The sequence below is a fragment of the Glycine soja genome, chromosome 8 (genome assembly GCF_004193775.1).
Source record: "Glycine soja cultivar W05 chromosome 8, ASM419377v2, whole genome shotgun sequence".
In the NCBI taxonomy this organism is placed as follows: Eukaryota; Viridiplantae; Streptophyta; class Magnoliopsida; order Fabales; family Fabaceae; genus Glycine; species Glycine soja.
The window spans coordinates 12,539,409-12,561,987 of NC_041009.1; the positions used below are offsets into that span (position 1 = coordinate 12,539,409).

A 22,579-nucleotide genomic window follows, 5' to 3' on the forward strand; every position below is an offset into this window, starting at 1 on the left:
AAATAAAATATTGAAGAGGATTTTAGAGATGTTATCGTTTAGAAGAAAGAAAATAGTTAAAATTTACTTATGTTTTGATTTACAATTCATGAGATTTTTTTAATTTTATTTTGTTATTTATATTTGACTTCTGGAAAGAGTACTATTATACTTTTATATTTTTTTAATAGGCAAATATTGAACTAAATACTCTTAATTAATTAAGTCATTGTAACTTGTCAGGGAAAGCTTCTAGTTCAATTGCCACACCATTTCTGATTCTCTGCGTGGCAAAATGTGCTTCACAGGAAATCCTACCGTACGGATAATTCCCCAACAACAAATCTATGTGGCTCCCAATTTTTCCCTTCAATTCAATCACCATAACACTAAATAATAATTAAAAAAATCCTACATTCCAACACGCCAAATTCGAAAACTCGTTCATTCTCAGAAGCCATAGCCATTTACAGAGTCCGAGAATGTTGGGTAACTATTGGGTTACAATAAAAGACATGGAAACCAGGCACTGAAATATGCATATCTATTAGTTTTGGGCCAAATTTAGAACACCAAGGAAAAAAATGATCTTGCTGACTCAACAAGTGCACCCACTTCTCACCTTTTCCTCTACCTATAAGTCTAATTCTCCATTGCACCCCCATGTTCAACTCAAGGTTGGGGTTGGTGTGGTTACCCCATTTTCCCAAGTGCCCATTATGCCCTTTTGCAAAGGAAGGCCTTACAGGAGGAGGAGGAAGGGGAGCAGGTGTTCCTCTTCTGCTGCAGCACAGGCTCCGTTGCCACCTGACCCAGATAAGGTTTGCTTGTGTTGTTACTGTTTCTTTGGATAAACAATACGCTCTTTTGAATACATTGTTTATTATAGGTTGAAATTTATTGGAAATCATAGAATAGTTAATGGTTGTCACTTGTGATTTTGTGGTTTTCTATGTATTTTAACCACTAGTGGAGATTGTGTTTAGAAAAAAAGTGTGTTGTTAGAACACCTCTTCTTTGGATTTTGTGTAAAGGATTTGGTTGATGAATAGTGTTGAAAAGTTTGAAAAACTGTTTGGAAGTGCAGGAAAATAGGGAAGACAGTGATGGTGTAGTTGTTGCACAGGGTGAGAGTCCTGATCTGCAGACTCTTTTCAGAAGGTTCTGGAAGGTGGCAGCTCCTTACTGGACTTCAGATGACAAGGGACCGGCAAGGTTGCAGCTTGCTGGTGTTTTTGCTCTCACTTTGGCCACCACTGGAATCAGTGTTGGCTTCAATTTCTTGGGGAGAGACTTCTTCAATTCACTTGCTAGTAAGTTCATGTGTATATGTGCTCATAGCTGCTTTTGTTAATATTAGGATAAACCAAAGTTCCTCGTTGACTAGTGATGAGGCCAAAATAGTGTATATAAATGAGGGTAGCCCTCATCCCACAAGCCGGTAATGTGGGGTTGAATTAGGCTCAAACCGAAATTCTAAGATGATATTAGATCCCTATATCCATTAACAGGGCACCTACTATTTTATTCACACATCAAGCCTGATAGTGTTGGGTTTTGTGGTGTTCAGTTAAACCCAAACCCAAATTCTATGAGTTTATCTTCCATTTACCATATATTTTGGGCATATAGTTTGCTTGTATGTGAATGTTAGATTTTCTATTGTTTTTGTTTAGTGGATATTTACTGTAGTATGAAGTGGCAACAAGAAACTGAAGCTTTGTAAGTTTATTAATGCAAGACAAGGATCAAGAGCAATTCACGAAGCAACTACTTTACTACTTGGGTGCCTTTGCTGGAGGAATCCCGGTGAGCACATTGCTGCACTTTCTTAGGTATAGCTCTGCTATACTTTGCTTTAGTTCTTAGAGTGATGTGTACTGTCGCTTGATCCAGCTTCTTAGTTGGAAAGAAACAAGAGTGAAAAAGAGAACTAACTCAGATATGAATTTCCTAGATGTGACTTTGAAGTTTGAAAGTTGAACCTTTCATGTTTTGGGGATTTATTTGTTATATGAGGACTTGGACAATACACATAAAAAAAATTTCCTCCTTTGTTCCTTTTGGAAGTATTTTTATTTCTTTACTTTGTTGTAGCATTTCTTCTGAGTCTGTAGTTGATATTGAAATTAATGAATTCCTGGATTTAATAGAGTACATGAAGACTTTAGCTCAAATAAAAAGGGAAAATAAAGTAACAGAAATACATGACTATTGTTTGATAGCAATGTTGGTAAGGTTTTTTTAGTTAATGGCTTAGTTGTTTTGGAAGCAGCTATTAACAGGTTTATGTAGGTCTGAAAAACAAGTACACTGACATCCATGTCCTTCTCTTTTTCTTTTTCTAAACTTTTTCGATTGTGAATGGAAACAAGTTTTATGCTTGCTGTTCTGCATTGTTTTTGGTGTGTCATGCTCATATCCTTATTCCAACCTTCTGCACATGTTTCTTACCCTGTTCATCATTGCATTGCAGATTTTTGTGTTGAGAGATTATGCAAGAGAAACTCTTTCTTTGAGATGGAGATCTTGGATGACAAGATATTACATTGATCGCTATCTGAAGAATCAAACTTTCTATAAAATTCAGTCACAATCAATCATTGATAATCCAGACCAACGAATTGTTGATGATCTAAGTTCTTTCACTGGGACATCCCTTGCTTTCTCCCTGACTCTCTTTAATGCTGCTGTAGACTTAATCTCATTTAGTAATATCTTGTATGGGATCTATCCTCCACTCTTTGTTGTTCTTATCGTATACTCGATTGGTGGGACAGCTATCAGTGTTTTCCTTGGAAGAGTAATGAATCTTTCTACCTTTTTTCAGTGATAGTTTAAATTATTAAGCAAAACCACCACCTGTCCCCCGAATAACTGAAAGGACCCTTAAGATAGTTCCATTTTTATTAACTGGAAGTTGTGAAAAATGTCAGGGACTGGTGAATTTAAATTTCTTGCAAGAGAAAAAGGAAGCAGACTTTCGTTATGGACTTGTGCGGGTTCGGGAAAATGCTGAATCAATTGCTTTCTACAGTGGTGAAGAAAGTGAAATGCAACTTCTTCTGCAGCGCTTTAAAAGTGCTTTTGAAAATCTGACTGTAAGATATTTCTTCTTTATGTTTACCATTTTACTTTTAAAACTATTTTTGTTCATTATCAGTATCTATGTTAAGGTCAATTGATTTCATGAGTTTTATCGCATATATTTCTCACTCTTATATTGCTAGATTTTTTTGTATAATCAACATAAGGTTAGCAGCATTTATTGTAAAGAATGCTGCAGCTACACTGTCTGTTTTCTTTTTCTTGAGTGAAAAACTAGATCTTTATAAATTATCTTAACTTCAATATATAGGTAGTTGACACAATATTACATTTGAAAGCTATAATCATGTGGGCTGACCAGATTTTGTGAATTCAGAAGCTCTATTAAATACCAATCTAACCTTGTTGCAGCATCACTTCTTTTACTTTATTAAGTCATGTAATGCAGTTTTATCCTCTAACTTGCGATAACATAATGATGTATGGTGTTACTTATTTTTTACAGCAATTGTTGATTGCTTCCAGAAATCTGGATTTCTTCACCAGTGGCTACCGCTATCTAATTCAAGTTCTTCCTGCTGCTGTTGTTGCCCCCCTGTATTTCTCAGGAAAAATCGAGTTTGGTGTAATCAATCAGTCACTTTCTGCTTTTAATCATATCCTTGGCGACTTTTCCCTCATTGTGTACCAGTTTCAAGCTATAAGTGCTTTTTCTGCTGTTATTAATCGGTTAGGTACTGCATTATTTTTCCCTTATCTTTCCTGTAACATTTTGATATATGCAAATCTCATGATAGATATGAGCATGAGTGAATGAACTACAAATTTTTACTCTGCGGAAAAAGGAGGATCCATTTTGATATAATTTGTGGTTATGTTTACATAAACACATTAAGATCTCAGAAAAGAAAAAGAAGTATTACAATGTGTTAAAGATGTTATTTGTGAAGTCAGCCAACTATAACTGTCCTTGTCTATGAATACTTTCCATCCTCAATTTCCTCTCTCTCATCCTTTTGTGCGCTGCAGTTCATATAGTAAGTACTTATAATCTCTTGTCGTTGTGAAATTTATCCGTTCCATCTGTGGTCTTATATATTCTTCTAAAACTCTCTTTTATCCATATGTGTATGTGCTTAACAGGCTAGCTTTGTTGTTTTGAATGTAATGAAAAGTACTGACTAATATATATTGTATTGCTTATGCAGGTGAATTTGATGATGTTTTGGACAGAAGTAGCTCTAATTCTCTCACTGATACTGTGGAAGACATACAAATTACATACAAAGATTTTAGTAGTTCATCTGCATTGGAATCTAATGGATCCACTCCACCAGAAAAATACGCGACATTACTGGAGATAGAAGATTTGATTTTGAAAACACCAAGTGAATCTACACTTATTAGAGACTTGTCATTGACGATCAAGGAAAAGGATAGTTTACTGGTAAGACATCCACTGGCCCTCACTCACCACCAACATATTAAGAAGTTTAACTTTGTATTGTTAAGTTCATAAGACTGTAGGGCTATACAAATGCATTTCTGAATATAATCAATTTAACAGGTAATGGGACCAAGTGGAAGTGGCAAGACTTCTTTGTTAAGAGCTATGGCTGGTCTATGGAAAACTGGAACTGGAAAGATCACATACTATGTAAAAGGTGGAGAATATCCTGAGCAATCCATTTGTTCAGATGTGAATACTCCAGTAAATAATGCTAATGACACATATGAAGCACGTGGAAAATGCTTAAGCAGAAAATCTGGAATTTTTTTCCTTCCGCAAAGACCGTATATGGTTTTGGGTACCCTTCGTGAACAATTAATGTATCCAACTTGGACAGATGACGTAGTTCCTATGTCAGACAGTACTAAAGAAAAAAGTATGTGATTTCTAGTTTCTTTTCACCCCAACACCTATTGTTTTTAGTTCTTACGCAGATTCCATACTTTTTTTTTTAAAATTAGAAAAAAATGTGTTGTGCTCTATCTGTCTAGTTTCATTTGCTCTATTGTAATTTGAGACTTAAGACGATAATACTACTGTAGTTGTGGGTCTAACATTGGTGATGCCGAAATGATGAGGATATATTTCTTCTGCAGGAATGCCAGAAATGCTCTTGTAGTTTTTTGTGGAAGGCTTTATAAAATAGAGGATTAATTTAAAAGATCATTTACATATAGGAAATATGAAATTATATGATTGCTATGCTTGAGGCATTATTAGCTAAGTTCTTTTGGGCATGCAACTATAAAGAGACTTGTAGACAATTATTGATATATTTAACTCTGCCTACACAAAGATTGTCTAACATTTAAGCAAGCCTAATCAACAGCTTTTGAATCTTCATAGAAGAAAACGTCTCTTGAAACTGAACTTTCATTGACCTCAATGAAATGAAGCTGTAGCTGTCCAGAATCTTGTGAAGATGGTTCCTTTTAGTTCCATGTTAGCTGTTAGTCAGACAGTTGATTTTGGTTATTCTCCGGAAAATTAATCCTTTATTTTTTTGTGAAGATCAACCCTGGTCCATAAATATATGTTCTTATGTGTTTCCCCTACAAATAGAACCCGGGCTTCATAATAAAATGAACAAATACAATCAAAATGATCAATTATGAGCATTGACTTTTAGGTTGCAACAAATTTTAACTGAGAAAATATAGTTCATCTTTTTCTCATTGTTATTGAAGAGCTGAGTCAATGGATAAATGACACTGAAAATAAATACTATTATCTAATCTGATTAACTAGAAAAATTGTTCATAATTTATATCACTGTTATTTTATTAGTAGTTTGGCTGGATATTGTGTAAGCTTTGCTCATTGAGTGTTAAAAATTGGTCTGCAGATGCACTTCCTTTCTTGACAAACTTGCCAAACTTGGATAATGCAAATGATAAGCCTATGAAGCCAACAACAGACGAGCTGATAAAGGTCTTAGAGGATGTCCGCCTTGGATATTTATTGGCTCGTTTCAGTTTGGATTCAATACATGAATGGTCTAGTGTTCTTTCTCTGGGAGAGCAGCAACGCCTTGCATTTGCTCGTCTTTTGCTTTCAAAGCCTCAATTGGCTTTACTGGATGAGTCTACAAGTGCACTTGATGAAGTCAATGAGGTATTGTTGAATTCCAAGTTCACTTGACATATTATATGGAAATTTTTGTCATTTAATAAATTGAGCACACTTCCCCATATCAGACGTTTATGATATTTCATATAATAATATAATATAGGCATTTGATTCGAAATATTTGTCTATACTAAAAACAAAATGCTCTCCCCCCTCAGGAAAAACAAAACAAAACTTTTCCATACATCTGTGAACCATAGTCAACATTCTCACTAATGCTTGAATATGAATGTGCCTATGTAATTACTAGTACATAATAGAGATTCTAAGAGCTAATACATAAGAATAAATCACTCTTTGAAAAAGATCACTGCAGCTAATGTTAAATGGTTTTTCTTGGAAGTTCTTGTGAAGTATTGTTGCACGAACCTTGAAACATTGTTACAGTTTTTAAATATCATTTTCAATGCTAATATAACTGGATAATACATGCTTGGATGAGCTTATTTTATATTTAGAAAAGAATATAATGATATCATCAAAACGCTCCATAGAGAGACTCTAGCTTTGGCTGAATAGTTGTATTTATTATAAAAGTTCAACAAAAACTAAACACACTAGAGTGATATTGTAAAGGGATCCAAAAGAGTATATTGTTTTGATCATTATCATGATTATATATCGCTTCATGTTGATGTTGTGCTTAAGTTTATTTTCTTGTTCTTTGTCATACAGGTACATTTGTACCAAAAGATTGGAGCAGCTAACATAACATATGTCAGCATTGGCCATCGGTCATCCTTATGTGCTTACCACGACAAGATCTTAAGCATATCCACATTTAATTCTGACAGTGAACAGCTAAATTGGTGCATTGAACCCATTGAACCCACTAGACCCGAGTCCTCTTTAAAATTTACAAATCTTTGAGCTAGCAATGCTTTGCTGCTTACCATCTCATGAGACACACATGGTTCAATTGCATTGAACAATAATTTTGATATATAAGATGTCAATCTGTACATTTTCCCTTGCAACTTGCTGCTATAATATTTTATTAGAATCAGTCAATATCTATTATAATCTATTAATAAATAATTTTTTATTTAATTTCATTACTGAAAATATTCAGATTAATGAGATTAGACACTAAATATTTTGAAAATTAGGGAATCAGCCTTTATTACACTCATATTGTGATAGGGATCTCTCCTATTTCCTTGTTTTAATGTCATTGTTATATTAATTTCCCTCTTATATCTCCTTCCTAATTTACTCCCTCTCATTTCCATCCTTCCTAAATTACCCAAAACAAATGAAGTGTTATAGAGGGATTGAGTATTTGATTAGTGATAATAAACCACCAGCCAATAATAGTCTTTAGTATGTTGTCTGGGATGATGCTAAAGCCTTCAAGATCATGATATGGTTGGTTAACTCAGGGAAGACATCATTTCCAACTACATATGCTACTCCATTGCCAAGGAGCTTTGGGATTATTTCACAGATATATTTTGATATGGGCAATAAATGTCAATGTTAAGAGCTGAACTTGAAGATGGGAGAAATCAAGCAAGGAGAACATGTCACCAAGAACATGAACACGTTAAAAGAATATATGGGAGGGTCATAAGGTGGTTTGAGTGACTAGGGGAGTCATGAATTCCAATCTTCTCATTAACAAAACATTAATGGCTGACATTTTTCGATTAAAAACTTGTAAGACCTAGATGTCTACAATAGTCATGGGTGGAAATCAGCTAACTATCATATTCTGGTGGTCAAAGAAAGCAAATTTTTTCAAGTATTCAGTGGTTCAAATGCACAATCCCATAAATGTTATTCTAGTGTTATAGATTTTGTTTCATGGATTATTTATTCATGAACATATTCCCACATGACGAGCATTTTATCCTTATTTAGCGAAATAATTCATATTCTACTTCTTCTATGTATAAAATATCCTTAGGTCATATTAGTCATACACCACAAGCCAGATTAGTGTATTCCAGTGGATTGAAAGACATATGTGATATCTGATTTAATAAAAATACAATCCACTTAAAATTTATCCTGTGTGTCTCTAAGTTTTTCTTGTCATCTGCTATAAAGTATAATCCCCTTACTCCGTGACCCTCTTTGATTGACTCGGTTTAAACAAAGAAAGAAACATAATATATTTTCTCTCTTCTTTCAAATAAAGCTATTTATAGTCTAAAAATAATTAATATAAGGACCATTGTAAATTTGGTCTTATAAAGAAATATTTATAATCTGAGTCTAATAAATAAGACCGGAGACAATAATAATTTTTATGATATATGTTAGATATTGAATTAAAATTGAGACCATCATTAATGATATGCACTCATCTAATAAAACTTCAAACATGAATAAACAATTGTCAATCTTTTCATCCAATTTTAATGTTCTAAATATTCATTTGGAAGTGACACAAAAAAATTAAATCCAAGAATGGAATTAATTATCTTATACAAAATAATTATCACCAGAACTTAGATGTGACATACCAAGAAGGACAGTCACATGTCCCTATGTCATAAATAGATAATTTATCATCAATATACACCCATGTGAGTTATTTATGACCTACATAAGGGTTATGATAAAATAGACTTTATGATTTGTTATAACTTTTAATTAGATTTGATCATAAAAAATATAAAATTTTAACACGATGATCTTTTTCTTGTGTTTAATCAACCCAAAAAAGATAAAACTTGACCAACAACCAGAATCAATTAATGACAATCATATCTACCAAAAGTGCTAGTTCAGATTCTTTTTGTGCGCTTGCGGTGTGGTGGTTATGCACATCACATGAAAGTTAATTTTCTATTTATGCTTTATGTTTTTATTGAGCCCACTTGGATGATAAATAAGTTGGAATCTTTATTGAGGATATTTTTGTATGGGATCATACGTTGATTCAAGGAAAGTTCAAGTTCATTGGGTGGATTGGATGGTGACCATATATTATGATCTGATTGTATGATGGGAGTGAAGCAGGGATTTTCTTTGGAACACCTTGTCCTGTCCCATTGGAGGTGGTGGTTATGTTTGTATGGTAAAAGTTTAAATAAGATTTATGTTCAAAAAAGAATCTTTCCTACAAGGGGAGGATGTGTGGTGTGTTGGGTGTCAAGAGATCCAAGCATCTATATAGCATTTATCTTGTCTCTCTCTCAGACAAGAGTGTGGTAAGGGTTAGGTATGTGTGTTGAAAGGGTTTTGGTAGACTTGACGTGGTAGGGTTATAGTAGCTTGTCAAAATTAGTTCAAGAATGGAGGGGTGGGTTTCTAGGTTTTGGTTGGTTATGATATTTTTGGGTTAATTTCCGTTGGATGATCGGGAGGTGCAATTTTAACCTCTGAATCATGCCTTTTGGGTTGAGAGGGCTGGTGGGTGTTGCATATTTTGTGTGCTTCATTGAGTTGGGTTTACGGCACATGTTGATTTCATGTGTTACTTTTTTCTTTTATCTCTACCGACTTCTCTTTAATATATTTTTTTGGCCTTAAAAAAATTAAATTAGATTAAAATAAAATTTTTATCTCCTTATTTTTTTAATATTTGTATTTATAGTCTTTTCATTTTTTAAATTGTAAAAAATTTGTGATTTTAGTCCTCCATTTTTTTTATGAAGGCATTTTATTTTTCACTTTTAAAAAATTAATTATTTTAATTTTTGTGATTAATTTCAAACGCTAATCTATATATTATGTAAATATTGATTGACAATTGTTTATTTATTATGCAGGTGAAAAATATTTTAAAAAAATTATTTAATTACTAATAAACTTAATTTATTAAAAAGATTAAAAAAATATAAAGTCAATAAGTCTAAAATTGATCTAGAGGATTAAAATCATAAATTTTTAAAAATAGAGGACGAAATGTTTCAATTAAAATGTAAGGAGATTAAAATCGTGAATTTTTTAAAAGTGAAAGATAAAATATCTCTAAGAAAATTAAAATTATAGATTTAAAAAATTAGGAAAAGAAAAATTACATTTTAGTCAAAAAATTAAGGTGACGCTGGGTTAGTCCATTTTCTGTTTCATTTTAAAAAATAGAAAACAAGATTGAAAATATGTTTGTTTGAGTTTTAGAAAAGTTTTCATTAAAAACATTTTCAAAAAGGTGCTAAAAAATGAAAATAAGAAAAAAAGTCATTTTCACGTTTTCAAAAGAAAATGAAGGCCAAATTGAAAACGCGGTGGCGTGGACGTGGACGGTAATTATAAACATATAGTTTTTTTTATTTTTATTTTGTCATCTCCACCAGGCTAATGTAATAAAATAGTATAAATTTCAAGCTTTGAGGATCTTCTTTTTTCTGGTGAATTTGTATTTGGTTACATCTCAATTCTTCAATCTTGGTGGTGTTACAGTGACAGACGGACTCATATGTTTGTGACAACTGTCCACGGTAATGCAATAGCCAAAATTTGCCAAACAAGATAGATAATTACAATTAGTTATAATATATAACTTTTTACTTGTAAAATGTTCGTTAATGTAAACGAATTAATATATTTTTAACATCTTCAATAACATTTCATCTTCTATAAATGTATTTATTAATATTTACAACAATTTATAGATAAATAGAATTAGTTATAATTTATAACTTTTTGTTTGCAAAATGATCATTGATAAAAATTTATAAATATTTTTTAAATTTTTTGTGAAAATTAATTAACCCAAACATATTTTCAATGTTTTCATTTTTAGAAAAAAAAAAGTCAAAACAAATATATTTTCTAAATCTTCAAAAATAAAAAATGAAAATTGTTTTCCAGAAATAAGAAATAAAAACAGAAAATTTCAATCAAAGCACCCCCTAATAAATCACTTTAATTCAAAACTCTTTTATTTCCATACCTTTTACATCTCAACTAAACAACCCCCACTTTCAACTCTCTTTCATTCTTTTTTTTTCATTCATCACACTTTCTTTACTTTTTCTTCCTAGCAACCGAACATAGGCTAAAACTAGAGGATTCACTGGCATATTCGTGGTACTGTCCCTAAATAATAAGCATACCTTGTTAAAACTAGGTTTAAGTAATTTTTCTTTGCAAATATTAATTTTGCTTTTGATATTTGTAAAAAAAAAGAATTTTTTTTATCTTTCTACCTTTTCTAAACCCTATGCTTTTTGTCTTTTCAATACAAAAATACTTATCTAACTCCATAAAAATTATGAAAAGAATGTTTTAATTGATTGAAAATTCATTTATGATTAATGAAAACTATATTAATATAAAATACATGTTTTTAACATTTTTCGCTTTCAAATACTTTAATATTAACTTACTTGATAAAACATTTAAACATTGGGTTGCATATTTTCAATATGTTTAATGTTGATTGAAGAGAATTAATCATTGATTAAAAGAAAAAGTTTTTTTTTACGACTAATTATTTAGGAAAATCCGTTAATTTTATATAAAAGTTCAAGAGACATGGAATCGTGGATTACAAAATAAGTTATCTCCCTCTTAAGAATAAAATCTAAAATTTATTGGAGTATGTAAATGCCTAATTGTGAAAACAGTCTTGTATCATGATTGTAAAGGCTATTAGCTTTTGCTAAGAGCATCCATCTAGTGTTAGTCAGCATTATAGAAATTGTAAGGGTAGTTTTCACTAACAACACCCCATTAGGATTAGGTAGTTATATTCTGTTAGGATTAGTTAGAAATAGTTATGGTTAGTTTCACAGTTCATAGGTCTTTAAATATCTCAATTGTAACTAACTCAAATCAACTTTTCAAATCAATACTATTAGTTACCTTGTTTTTCTATTTCTCTCTCTCAGTTTATCGAAAATGATATCTAGAGCCATTCTTTCGTAAGCATCGTTCTTCTGCAAGGTCTTGTACAGTGTGTTCATGGCTTCCGCTCCTTCAAATTCAGTTTCTCAATCGTTTCCCAACTCCATTGCAAAGAAACTTAATGGTTTGAATTATCTTCATTGGCGTCAACACGATGAGCCAGTGATCAAATCACACAAGTTACAGTGATTTGTTGTTAATCATGTCGTTCTACCTCGTTATCTCACCGAGGATGATCACATTGCTAATCGAGTCAACCCTGAGTATGAAACCTACGAGGTTCAAGACCAAATACTCCTTATTTGGCTATCATCTACCCTTTCGAAGTCCGTGTTGTCGAGAGTTCTTGTTTCCAATCATTCGTATCAAGTTTGGAACAAAATTCATGAATACTTCAACCTTCACACCAAATTCCGTGCGTGACAACTTTGTTATGCCATGCATGTAGTCAATCTTGATGAAAAATCGATTAAGGAATACTTGCACAAAATCAAAGGCTAGCTATGTTGATGAATTAGCTGGCGTGGACGTTCCTGTTCATCGTGAGGAGTATATTGATGCGCTCCTCGAAGGATTACCATCTGATTATGCACTAGTAATTTCTATTTTTGAAAGTAAGAAGCGTACTCCCTCCATTGCCGAAATTGAAGCTCTCCTATATGGTCATGAAACTCACCTTACACGCTACAATCGAGATGCTCAGACGACCAGTTTTGCGTTGTTAAATTACACCTAAGGTTACTCGCTTCTAAACACCTACAAAAATGGTGGTTCTTGAGACTTGTATGGCCCTGGCGGTGGTTGTGGTACCCTTTCTGACCGGAGTACTGGACGCAATGGCGGTGGCCCTAGCAGAGGCCGTAGTGGTGGCCGATTTGCTAACTTCCAGTGCCAAATTTTTCTTAAATATGGGCACACTGTTAATGTTTGTCATTTCAAGACTGATGTTAGCTTTCAGCTAAATGAGTTTCTAACCTTTTTTGATCCTACTACACATCACATGTTCCTTATTTCACTGGTCCACGTAGAACCTCCAACACCTGGGTTAATCCCAATTCTAAGTCCACTGGTCTAGGCCATAGTCAACCTAGTGCCTTGCTCACGAACTCGTCCTCTTATGGGACTGGTCTAGCTAACTCTACTTGGATACTAGATTCTGGAGCCAGTTTTCATGTTACGGGAGATTCTCAAAATATCAAGTAGTTCACTTACTTTGATGGACCTGATCAAATCTTCATAAGCAATGGTGAAGGTTTAAGTATCTCTAAAACTGGTTCCTTTCATTATAAGTCCCTTTCACCACTCCTGTCATCCTCTGTGATAATCAAAGTATTGTCTCCATTGTTCATAATCCAGTTTTCCATAGCAGAACAAAACACATGAAAATTGATGTGTTTTTTGTCAGAGAAAAGATTTTGGCCAAGTAATTCTCTATTCCTGTCAATGGGCTAATGTTCTGACTAAGCCTCTCTTTGCATCAAGATTTGAAACTCTTTGAGGCAAACTCAATGTGAAGAGTATTTCTTCTGAAAACTCTTTCCCTCGAGTTTAATGGGGTATTGGAGTATATAAATGCCTAACTGTAAAAATAATTTTGCATCATTATTGTAAGGGTTGTTAGCTTTTGCTAACAACATCAATCTAGTGCTAGTCAACAGTACAAAAATGGTAAGGGTTGTTAATTTTTACTAACGATATCTTACTAGGATTAGTTACATTCTATTAGGATTAATTATCGTTAGTCATAATTCGGAGGTCTTTAGATACCTCAGATATAACTCACTCAAATCAATTTTTCAGATGAATAATATTGGTTACCTCCTTTTTTTATTACTCTCTCTCAGTTTATCAAAAAAATTCATTATGAAGTGTTAAATTAAATTTGTTTGATTAATGTTAAGTAAAAGTAAAAGAAAAACTACTCTAATGAATAAAAATATTCTATACAAATTTGTGACACGCAATTGTTTTTTTTTTCTTTCCTTTTACAATATATATTGGACGATAATAACTATAAAATCATGTGATTGAATTATTATCATTTTAAAGTCTGGTACTACCAGAGCACCAACTTGATTCTCAAAATAGTTATATTTAATTTGTCCACTGACGTACACATTCATATGATAAAATATAATTGTTTATTAAATAAAAAAGAAATAAGAAAAAAAATATTATATTGCATTCTGTTCACATGACATTCAAATCATTCAACATACGACCATATAAGGTATGTTTTGCGTTCAGGTGCAACGTATGGCAATCTTACATTATTCATCATGATCATGGCTATAATTTTTTTTTTGGTTCAGAATCTTTCAACACTTAAAGGTCCAGTGCTTTTCAGATAAAAACAGTTTTGGAAATTGTGCAACCTGCAATCTATTAGCAGTGTGGCCTTGTTTCCTCGAGAGAAGCATCCTGATTTGCCGATTATTCAGACAAAAAGATGTTATAATTTGGCAGACATGTGTTGTTTATATTCTTTTTAGAGTAATTAAAAAAAGACACATTTAGTTTATCATTTTGTACATAAAAAATTAACAATGTGCAACACCTTAACTTTTTTTTATATATATATAAAGTCAATGTAACCTTCAATTAGACAATTACACATTTTAATTCCCACCTTTTTTTGAGAGGGAGAGTTGCCACCTCTTTACTAAAAATAAAAGGATAAAAAAATGTGTAATATAAATTTTTAGGAGTGCATTATGTCCAAAAATATTTTTTACTACCTATAATAAACATGAAAATGTATATTATCATCTTTATATTATTGGAATTCAATAAGATTCCATTAAATAATCATCTTCTAAAACGCTCTTTAGAATTAAAATTAAAATTTATCAAAAAACTATAAAATATATATAAAAAATCAGTAAATCAGACATTAGACCTACAAAATTTTACAATTAATAAATTTCAACCAATAAGTATGTATAACTTCCTCCTTTGAAAAAAAAAAAGAGATAATATATTAAAAAATGTATTTTTAACATTTCTTTTGCATGCATTCAAAGTGTTTTTAACTAATCAGATAAAAAAAGTGTCTACTTACAGAAAACTATATATAAAAAATTATATATAACTTTTCTGTGAGTACTTTTATAAGAGGGAAAAAAAGTATAATAAATTCAACTTCCCTTACAGGTTAATACCATCTGGTACACTTCAACCTTTACAAAAACTCTTGTCTAATTTCTTCCAAAGTTGATGTGTATGTTGATTTTAACTTAAGAATAAATTTTGATTCATTGAGCTTTTTTATTTCTTTTATCAAATGTTGAAGAAATTTATCCAAATACAACAACCTTCACATGTCTTTCATTATTTTTTATAGTCGTCGTTCAAGGAAACACCATTGTTTGTTTGAACACCACTTTCTCTATGGTCTACGACTTCATCTGATCATTTAAATTCAAGGGAAGTAAAAGAAAGGATCAAGGCAAGTGCATGTGCACCAAACAAAATTCAACTTAAAATGCTCATAATATAAGAGTTTACATTAATGGCCACTCAGAAAAGAAGACACTCAGTTGAAAGTAAAATCTTAAACCTTCAGCCTGTATACTAATAAGATGAAAAATCCTAAACAGCAACTTAAAAAGCCACCAAAGCCCAAATATTTGGCATGATCAAGTGAAGTTTTGGCCAATATTTGACCAAAGAGTGAAACCAATGGTGGCTGCAACTGCCACACCATAGCACAACCGCACTAGGAAATATAAAAAAGCTGTTAGACTCAAAATTTGTTTCATGCTTGAGACAAGTCCCTATCTAAAAGACCTATCCACTTACTAACTGTACAAGCAACCGAGCACAAGAAGAATGCCCTTGGATATAGTTATACCACGATTATTAGCATGCACCAAACACTTGATATGAGGACTAACAACTACCATCCACATACACCCCATTTCCATTGGTATATATACCATTTAAGGAACCATTGGATGCCTTGAAGCCATTTCCCTTTTGGTGTGCTTTAAGTTTCGGCGAGTGTCCATTGTACATTCCATTTCCGTTAGTTAACTTGGCATGACCATTACTACTTGGCACCATGATTGTACTCCTTTGTTCACTTGCTGCTGCTATTAATCCTGTTTTGTCAATGAGGCAGTAATAATTAGTGCATAGAATACAACTGTTGTTGCTCTCAGCTAACTAGTATACGAAAGAAACAGGCAGTATTTATTCATTCATTTATTTGCCTAATCTTTCCATCACTAGCTTTTGTTGATCATACCCACATAGATTCCAAATGGATGAGACTTTGACATCCAAGATTAAATGAACTACAAGTTTTCAACTAAGCTTGGAACTTACAAGTTAAACATATAGACACAAATTTGATTGATTCTGATGATGGTATGAAGTAAACAGTCTAAACCAACACAGTAAATAACAAGTACAGTTCAACCCTAATAAGTTTACATTAATAATAGACATGTGAAGAAAACCCACAAGAACCTCAATTACAGATTTGAAGGACAAATCAATAGCTCATTACATAGAAAAAAGGCTAATCCCAATAACCATAATATTTCATGATAGTAATGACAACACCAATCAATGAATTTGAATGAAAAAAATATGGGAAATGACTGGAGAAAATACCTGAGAAGAGTGGAGAAGGTTTCCCTGGTCTAGACTTGAACTCAGGGTGAAACTGAACGCCAATAAAAAAAGGATGGCTAGGCAATTCAACTATCTGCACTCATGCACATATTTACCAGAATTATAATTATTAATTTTGCACAAATCTTAAGATCCATGGCATTATACAGTTAAGTAAAGACTCACTTCCATGCGCCTCCCAGTTTCATCTTTCCCAACGAAAGATAGACCAGCATTCTCTAGCTGTGATATCATGTCAGGATTAACCTGTTCGGCATAACAATCATTGTTAGTAACTAGGGTTGCATCTTTAGCCATAATAAAGAAAGTTTCTGCTTACAAACACAATTTACCTCATATCTATGCCGATGTCGCTCATCAACAAAGCTAGCATTGCCATACCTATAAAGAATTCCAAATTACCGTATCACATATATGCAACATCAACATAAGATGGAGTGGAGATCCAGAAATTAGCATTTTGAAATACTATTTTACAATACATGATAGTGATTTCTCTTTTTTGGTGTAAAGAAGATAAATATTTTCAGTTAAACAAATCCAATCCAAGTACAAAAGCACATTATCAAGTTTGGTTCATTATTCTTACAATTTTGCAGATTTGCAGTCAGCAACTTCAAAGTAAGTTCTTCTTGAACCAAGACGCATAGTTCCTCCCATATGAGTCTTGGAGCCCTATTCATAAGATATAAACCGGCTTAACTAGGTTTTCAAAAGGAACAATGTTATCAATTTAAGCAGTGCATCAATATAGGAGAATATACTTCTGGCATAAATATGACACAAGGGGTCTTGGTTTCAGGATTGAATTCTGTGCTAGTAGCATCATGCAGACCGAGAACAGATCGTGCAAACTCAATAACAGCAATTTGCATCCCCAGGCAAATGCCAAGAAATGGAACATTATGTTCTCGAGCATACTTAGCAGCAAGAATTTTCCCTTGCACTCCTCTATCACCAAAACCTCCTGGAACTAGAACCCCATTAGCACCCTGCAGCACAAGTCCATTTACAGAAAACCAGTAAATAATCTATCACTTAAATACATTTAAACAAAAAATATGTATTAGTATTACAATCAGAAAATTGAAGAAAGAAATTTCATCTAAATAGTATGAATACCTTTAAAAGACTCCAAGCAGCTTTATGCGCCTCAGGATCCTGCAGTAGTACATTAATCAATCATCAGAGGGTTGCATTAAGCAAAACCAAAAAAAATCGACCAACATGTGCAGTAGAGCAGAAGGATCAGTAATCACCTCATTATAAGTAGCTTCTTCAAGATCCCCAGCTGGAACCCAGTCCACAATAAGTTTACGGTTTCGAGCAACAGAAGCATGTAAAAGTGCCTTTACAAAAAACCAAGTATTACATTAGCTTATGGTATACTAGGTTTCAGGTTAATAGTAATATTTTAGTCCAGAATGTTCAATATGCCTCTTAAACCTGTGTAGTAAAAGTGAAAGTAGCAGAGAATGCAAAAAGTAAATGGAAATTACTATGTATTACTGATTAAATTACCTTCAGAACAGAAAGATATGCATCTGAAAGGCCAGTGTATTTTCCCACCATTGCAATTCTAACCTGTGAAGCACATAATGGTTGTAAGCTCAACACTTACCTACTCAGGAAATTAATATCTATTCATATGTAATTTTTTTTTCTTTGGATGAAATTATTTGAGATGTTTGAGACTCACAATTTCATGACATCTGTCATAAACTTTTGTTCTTGCAGTCCACTCCTTCAAATTAGGCTCTGCAGCAACACTGCAAACAATAAAGGCATTAGTTGATAGACACAAATACTTTGACTAACAGCTACCACAAAACTATACATTTTCAGAGAACCATCATTGATTAGGATTTTTATGGGGAAAGGGAGGGGATTATACACCAAAAAAGAATGAGTTTGAAAAACCAACCCTAGCAAGTTTAATGCTTTCAGGATCGCCTCATGTGCCTTCTGGTCCTATTTGTTACAGAAAATAAATTCAAAGGAAAAAAAAAAGGTTTAGAATCATTGCATGAATTAAACCACCTAAATGGAAAAGTATGCAATTCAACTTTAACAGAAAAAAAAATATCAAACCACAAAATTAACAAATTAAACTTCATAAATATGGTTCTGGCAGTCCTAGAAAATAGTCACAGAAAGGAGTTTCAAAATAGAATTACTTACTTTCAATAGCAAAGGAATGTGCCAAATATTTGGAACGTCATGGAGAGTAAGTATGTTTGACAGCTGCAGGATACAAAAGTTTGTTTTAAGAATACATATAAGGCTTTTGTGATAAGAAAAGTCAAAGTTGTCAATATTTATGTCATATTACCGGCACATGACAAAATTGACCAAGCTTTGCCTTGACATTGTCATCAAGTTCCTGATAAAAGGACAAGTCAGATATAAATATTTAATCATTATTCCAAGGAGGCAACAGAATAAAAAAGAAGAAGACAAGAAACACACCTTAGAACTGCGACAAGCAAGAAGATTAGGGGTCAAACCTAATCCTCTAAGTTGACGAACACTGTGCTGAGTTGGCTTTGTTTTCTACAGATAAAAAAATCAAATTAAATTAGTGCTGATCATACCACTTGAAACATGTAACAAAAATATTCCATTCAGTTTATTTAGGACCAATAAATTGAAAATTAAAATTTCAATTATACATTCATATTTCTCACTTTATTCCTGATAAAAAAATATTAAAAATGATTTACTGATAACATATTTAACACTATACCGGTTCACCAACAACATGGAGAATAGGAACCAGGCTGACATGAACCAAACAGAAGTTGCCAGGGCCTACAAAAAGTAAAAAAAAAAAAAGATTAGCAAGATTGATTCACTGAAGCACACCAATAACCAAATTGATATATAAAAATTTAGAGTATGAGGTTTGAAGCATGACAAGGCATTACCTACACGGTATGAAAATTGGCCAAGTGCTTCAATAAAAGGCATGGACTCAATATCCCCTGCATGAAAGAAAAGTCATTTCAAATGGATTTTTAAAATATAGACTATCCCACCAAGTGGAAAAAGGCTTGGTGGTGGTTGTTTCAGAATATATAAGTTCTAGAGTTTTCACAGTAACAATAATAACAATACTATTTTCTCTCACCTTGCCAAATAAAAGTCGCTTTCAATTTCTAGTTTTCTACTTCTACCTAACCCATGATTTTAAAATTAAGATATCGAAAATATTGAATGGATAATAGAATTATAATAGTACTGAAAACCAAGTTCTATCGTAGTATTGATTACAAGTTCTCTCTGAGTATTATTTACCTATAGTTCCACCCAATTCAATGACACAAACATCAGCTGGCCCTTCTTTCCCATCAACTGGTATCTTTGCTACACGTTCTATCCACTCTTGGATAGCATCTGTTATGTGTGGAACAACCTACAAATAAAGCAAAAAACCAAAAAATCAAAATCATGGCACCAACCACAATTACAAATAGCTTCAAAGACTAAATATCAGAATGATTAAACATACCTGTACAGTCTTTCCAAGATAATCTCCTCTTCTCTCCTTCTCAATAACAGACTATAATATAAACATCCATAACAATAAAACAATAAGAAACATAAGGCACACCTGAACAAAAACAAAGAAGAAAACACCGAAAGGCAATGAACTCACCTGATATATTTTTCCAGTCGTAATATTATTGTCACGAGTTAATTTGATATCCAAGAAACGCTCATAGTTTCCAAGATCAAGGTCAACCTACAACAAACAAAAAATAAAGAATAAAAATGATAATAAAAAACTTCAAAGAAAAACAATTGCAGCTATCCTCTTTTACCAGAACTGAAATCAGAAACATACAAAAGACAAATTTAGATTTAGTTTCAAAGTAAAATGAGAAAATGAAAAGAACAGGGGAAAACAACATGGGTAGATTCACACGATGGCTTATGGCATGTCACTACTAAAGAGTAACAAATACAATCTCAGCCTTCCATTGAATTCCAGAAAAGAAAGTAATAACCGGCATTCCCATGGTAGAAAATTTTAATTTATTTACCTCACCACCATCATCCAAGACGAAAACCTCTCCATGCTCAAAAGGAGACATTGTTCCCGCATCAGTGTTCAAATAGGGGTCTGCAAATGAAAGAAAAATTAAACAAAATTAAAAAAAAAAAAGGATAAATAGCATTCATTATTTTACATAACATGATAAGAAAAGGGGACAAAGATTTTAATTTTTTATAGGAGGGAAGAGAAACACGGACCAAAAAATTGAATCTACTCTTTTTTTTTATCAATACAAAAGAAGAAAACGCTGAGGAGAAAGGAACGCGATGCAGGAGGATCAAGAATCCTCCAAAAACCAAAGAAGAAAAACAGCAAACCAGTTGTAAACCACAAAACAAAAATCCCCTTTTTTCTTCAACAAAACCATTTCCATTCAAATGGAACCTCAGGTAGTCAAAGGAAACCGAAAACTTGGCCATTCAGAAAACCAGTCAAATTCACTGATACTCACTCTATTACAACAAAAAACACAAAACTGCATTCTCTTCGAGAATTAAGAAGAGGGGTAGTGACTAGTGAGTCTTAAAACCAAAGGAGAATAATAAGAACAAGAAAAATACCAATCTTGATAGAGGTAACTCTAAGACCACAGGCCTTGAGGATTAACCCAATACTACTGGCAGTGACTCCTTTCCCAAGTCCACTCACAACACCACCAGTCACCAACACATACTTCATTTTTTTCCCACCTTTTTCTAAGTTGGACAGTGATGAAACTACTCAAAACTAGTCCTCTGCTGCTTGTCCAACGCACAAAGCCACCCTGAAAATGAGCACTATGAGGAGAAAAAAAAAACCAACAACACATAACCTAGGACAAAAAAAAAAACAGACACATGCCAATAATACCACCACTCAAGTACAAAGCACCACTACTTATACTGAGACCCACTGAAAACCCCTTTTAGCCCTCTGATAAAACTAAGAATGATGACAACAACAGTACAAGAAGGAAACAATGCAAGAGTGGCGATTTCTAGTAAGTAGGGGTGGTTTGGATAAGATTAGACAGATGGGCATATGACATTACTACTACTACTACAACTACTAAATACATAGATATCATAAGCAAAGGAAAATGGGAAGGAAAAAAATAAAATAGAAAAAAAAAGGTGGGAACTTTGAAGAACCCCACAAGGGAGAGAATAATGAGGAACCTTGTTCACAATGACGGGGTTTACAAGGTTCTTCCTTTCACTGCTTTTTTTTTCTGGGAACTAACCCACCCCTTTTGGACCCAAAGACTTTCCCTATATAGCCACCCAACAAAGAGAGGGAAATATCCTCTTGCAGCCTCCAAAAATGGCTCAATCAACCCCACAAATGGGAAAGGTTTTGTGTGGTTAAGGATTGTGTTGTGACACAAAAACGAGAGGGAAACACAAAAGGGTACAAAGGTTTGGACTTCGATCAAGATGAAGAAGCTGCTCTTTTGGGTTTTTGCCTCTATGGTTAACAAGCATAAAAATGTACCCTTCTTTCTTTCTCTTTCTCTCTCTCTCTCTCTGTTCTTGATGTTTTTGTTACAGGCGGCGAGTGAATATGGAAGATGGCTTACTCCTTTATTGGTTGGGTATTGGATTAGGTAAATCAAATAAAATATAAAAAATAGGAAAAAGAACGGATCTTTCATTTTTTTTTTTAATTTTTTTTTGCTTTTGACGCAATCAAAAATCAACCAAGAATTAGGAAAAAAGGTGGTAGTTAGTTGCGTTGATGCGGAGACAAATTTGTCAGGGTGACCGTACTTATTATTTTTTTGAACTTTGTCAGTGTAAAATAAATAGAAATTATTAGATGAAAATAAAAAATTTCATCTTCTGAAAATTTTAATGTTTTAAGTATTTAATAAAAATAATAAATGCATTTTTCAGAAATAAGTTGTTTTCTCTTAACCTAACTCCTAT

The 22,579-nt window shown here is 32.9% G+C and overlaps 2 protein-coding genes across 3 annotated transcripts; one reads left to right on the plus strand and one right to left on the minus strand.

The window, feature by feature from the left end:
* Positions 1 to 368: 368 nt before the first annotated feature.
* LOC114422037 (ABC transporter D family member 2, chloroplastic) lies at positions 369 to 7,177 on the plus strand. Its single transcript, XM_028388212.1, has 10 exons — positions 369 to 800; positions 1,067 to 1,292; positions 1,721 to 1,788; positions 2,456 to 2,782; positions 2,916 to 3,080; positions 3,533 to 3,761; positions 4,236 to 4,474; positions 4,595 to 4,913; positions 5,883 to 6,151; positions 6,842 to 7,177. Exons 1-10 carry the CDS (start codon positions 564 to 566, stop codon positions 7,034 to 7,036), a joined length of 2,274 nt encoding a protein of 757 aa, XP_028244013.1. The 5' UTR covers positions 369 to 563; the 3' UTR covers positions 7,037 to 7,177.
* An 8,248-nt stretch (positions 7,178 to 15,425) lies between these two features.
* On the minus strand, positions 15,426 to 22,220 carry LOC114422038 (CTP synthase). 2 transcript variants are annotated; one of them, XM_028388213.1, is made up of 22 exons: positions 21,830 to 22,220; positions 21,233 to 21,435; positions 20,659 to 20,738; positions 20,271 to 20,357; positions 20,124 to 20,174; positions 19,910 to 20,027; positions 19,540 to 19,596; positions 19,359 to 19,423; positions 19,082 to 19,165; positions 18,945 to 18,995; positions 18,794 to 18,856; positions 18,537 to 18,583; positions 18,312 to 18,381; positions 18,134 to 18,196; positions 17,872 to 17,961; positions 17,735 to 17,773; positions 17,377 to 17,604; positions 17,202 to 17,287; positions 16,945 to 16,993; positions 16,778 to 16,858; positions 16,592 to 16,685; positions 15,426 to 16,074 (listed from the first exon to the last, which is right to left on the minus strand). In XM_028388213.1, the coding sequence occupies exons 2-22, from the start codon at positions 21,348 to 21,350 to the stop codon at positions 15,863 to 15,865; spliced, it is 1,833 nt and encodes a 610-aa protein (XP_028244014.1). In that variant the 5' UTR covers positions 21,351 to 21,435; positions 21,830 to 22,220; the 3' UTR covers positions 15,426 to 15,862. The 2 variants fall into 2 exon arrangements, with proteins under 2 accessions (XP_028244014.1, XP_028244015.1); XM_028388214.1 differs by lacking the exon at positions 21,233 to 21,435.
* Positions 22,221 to 22,579: the final 359 nt, after the last annotated feature.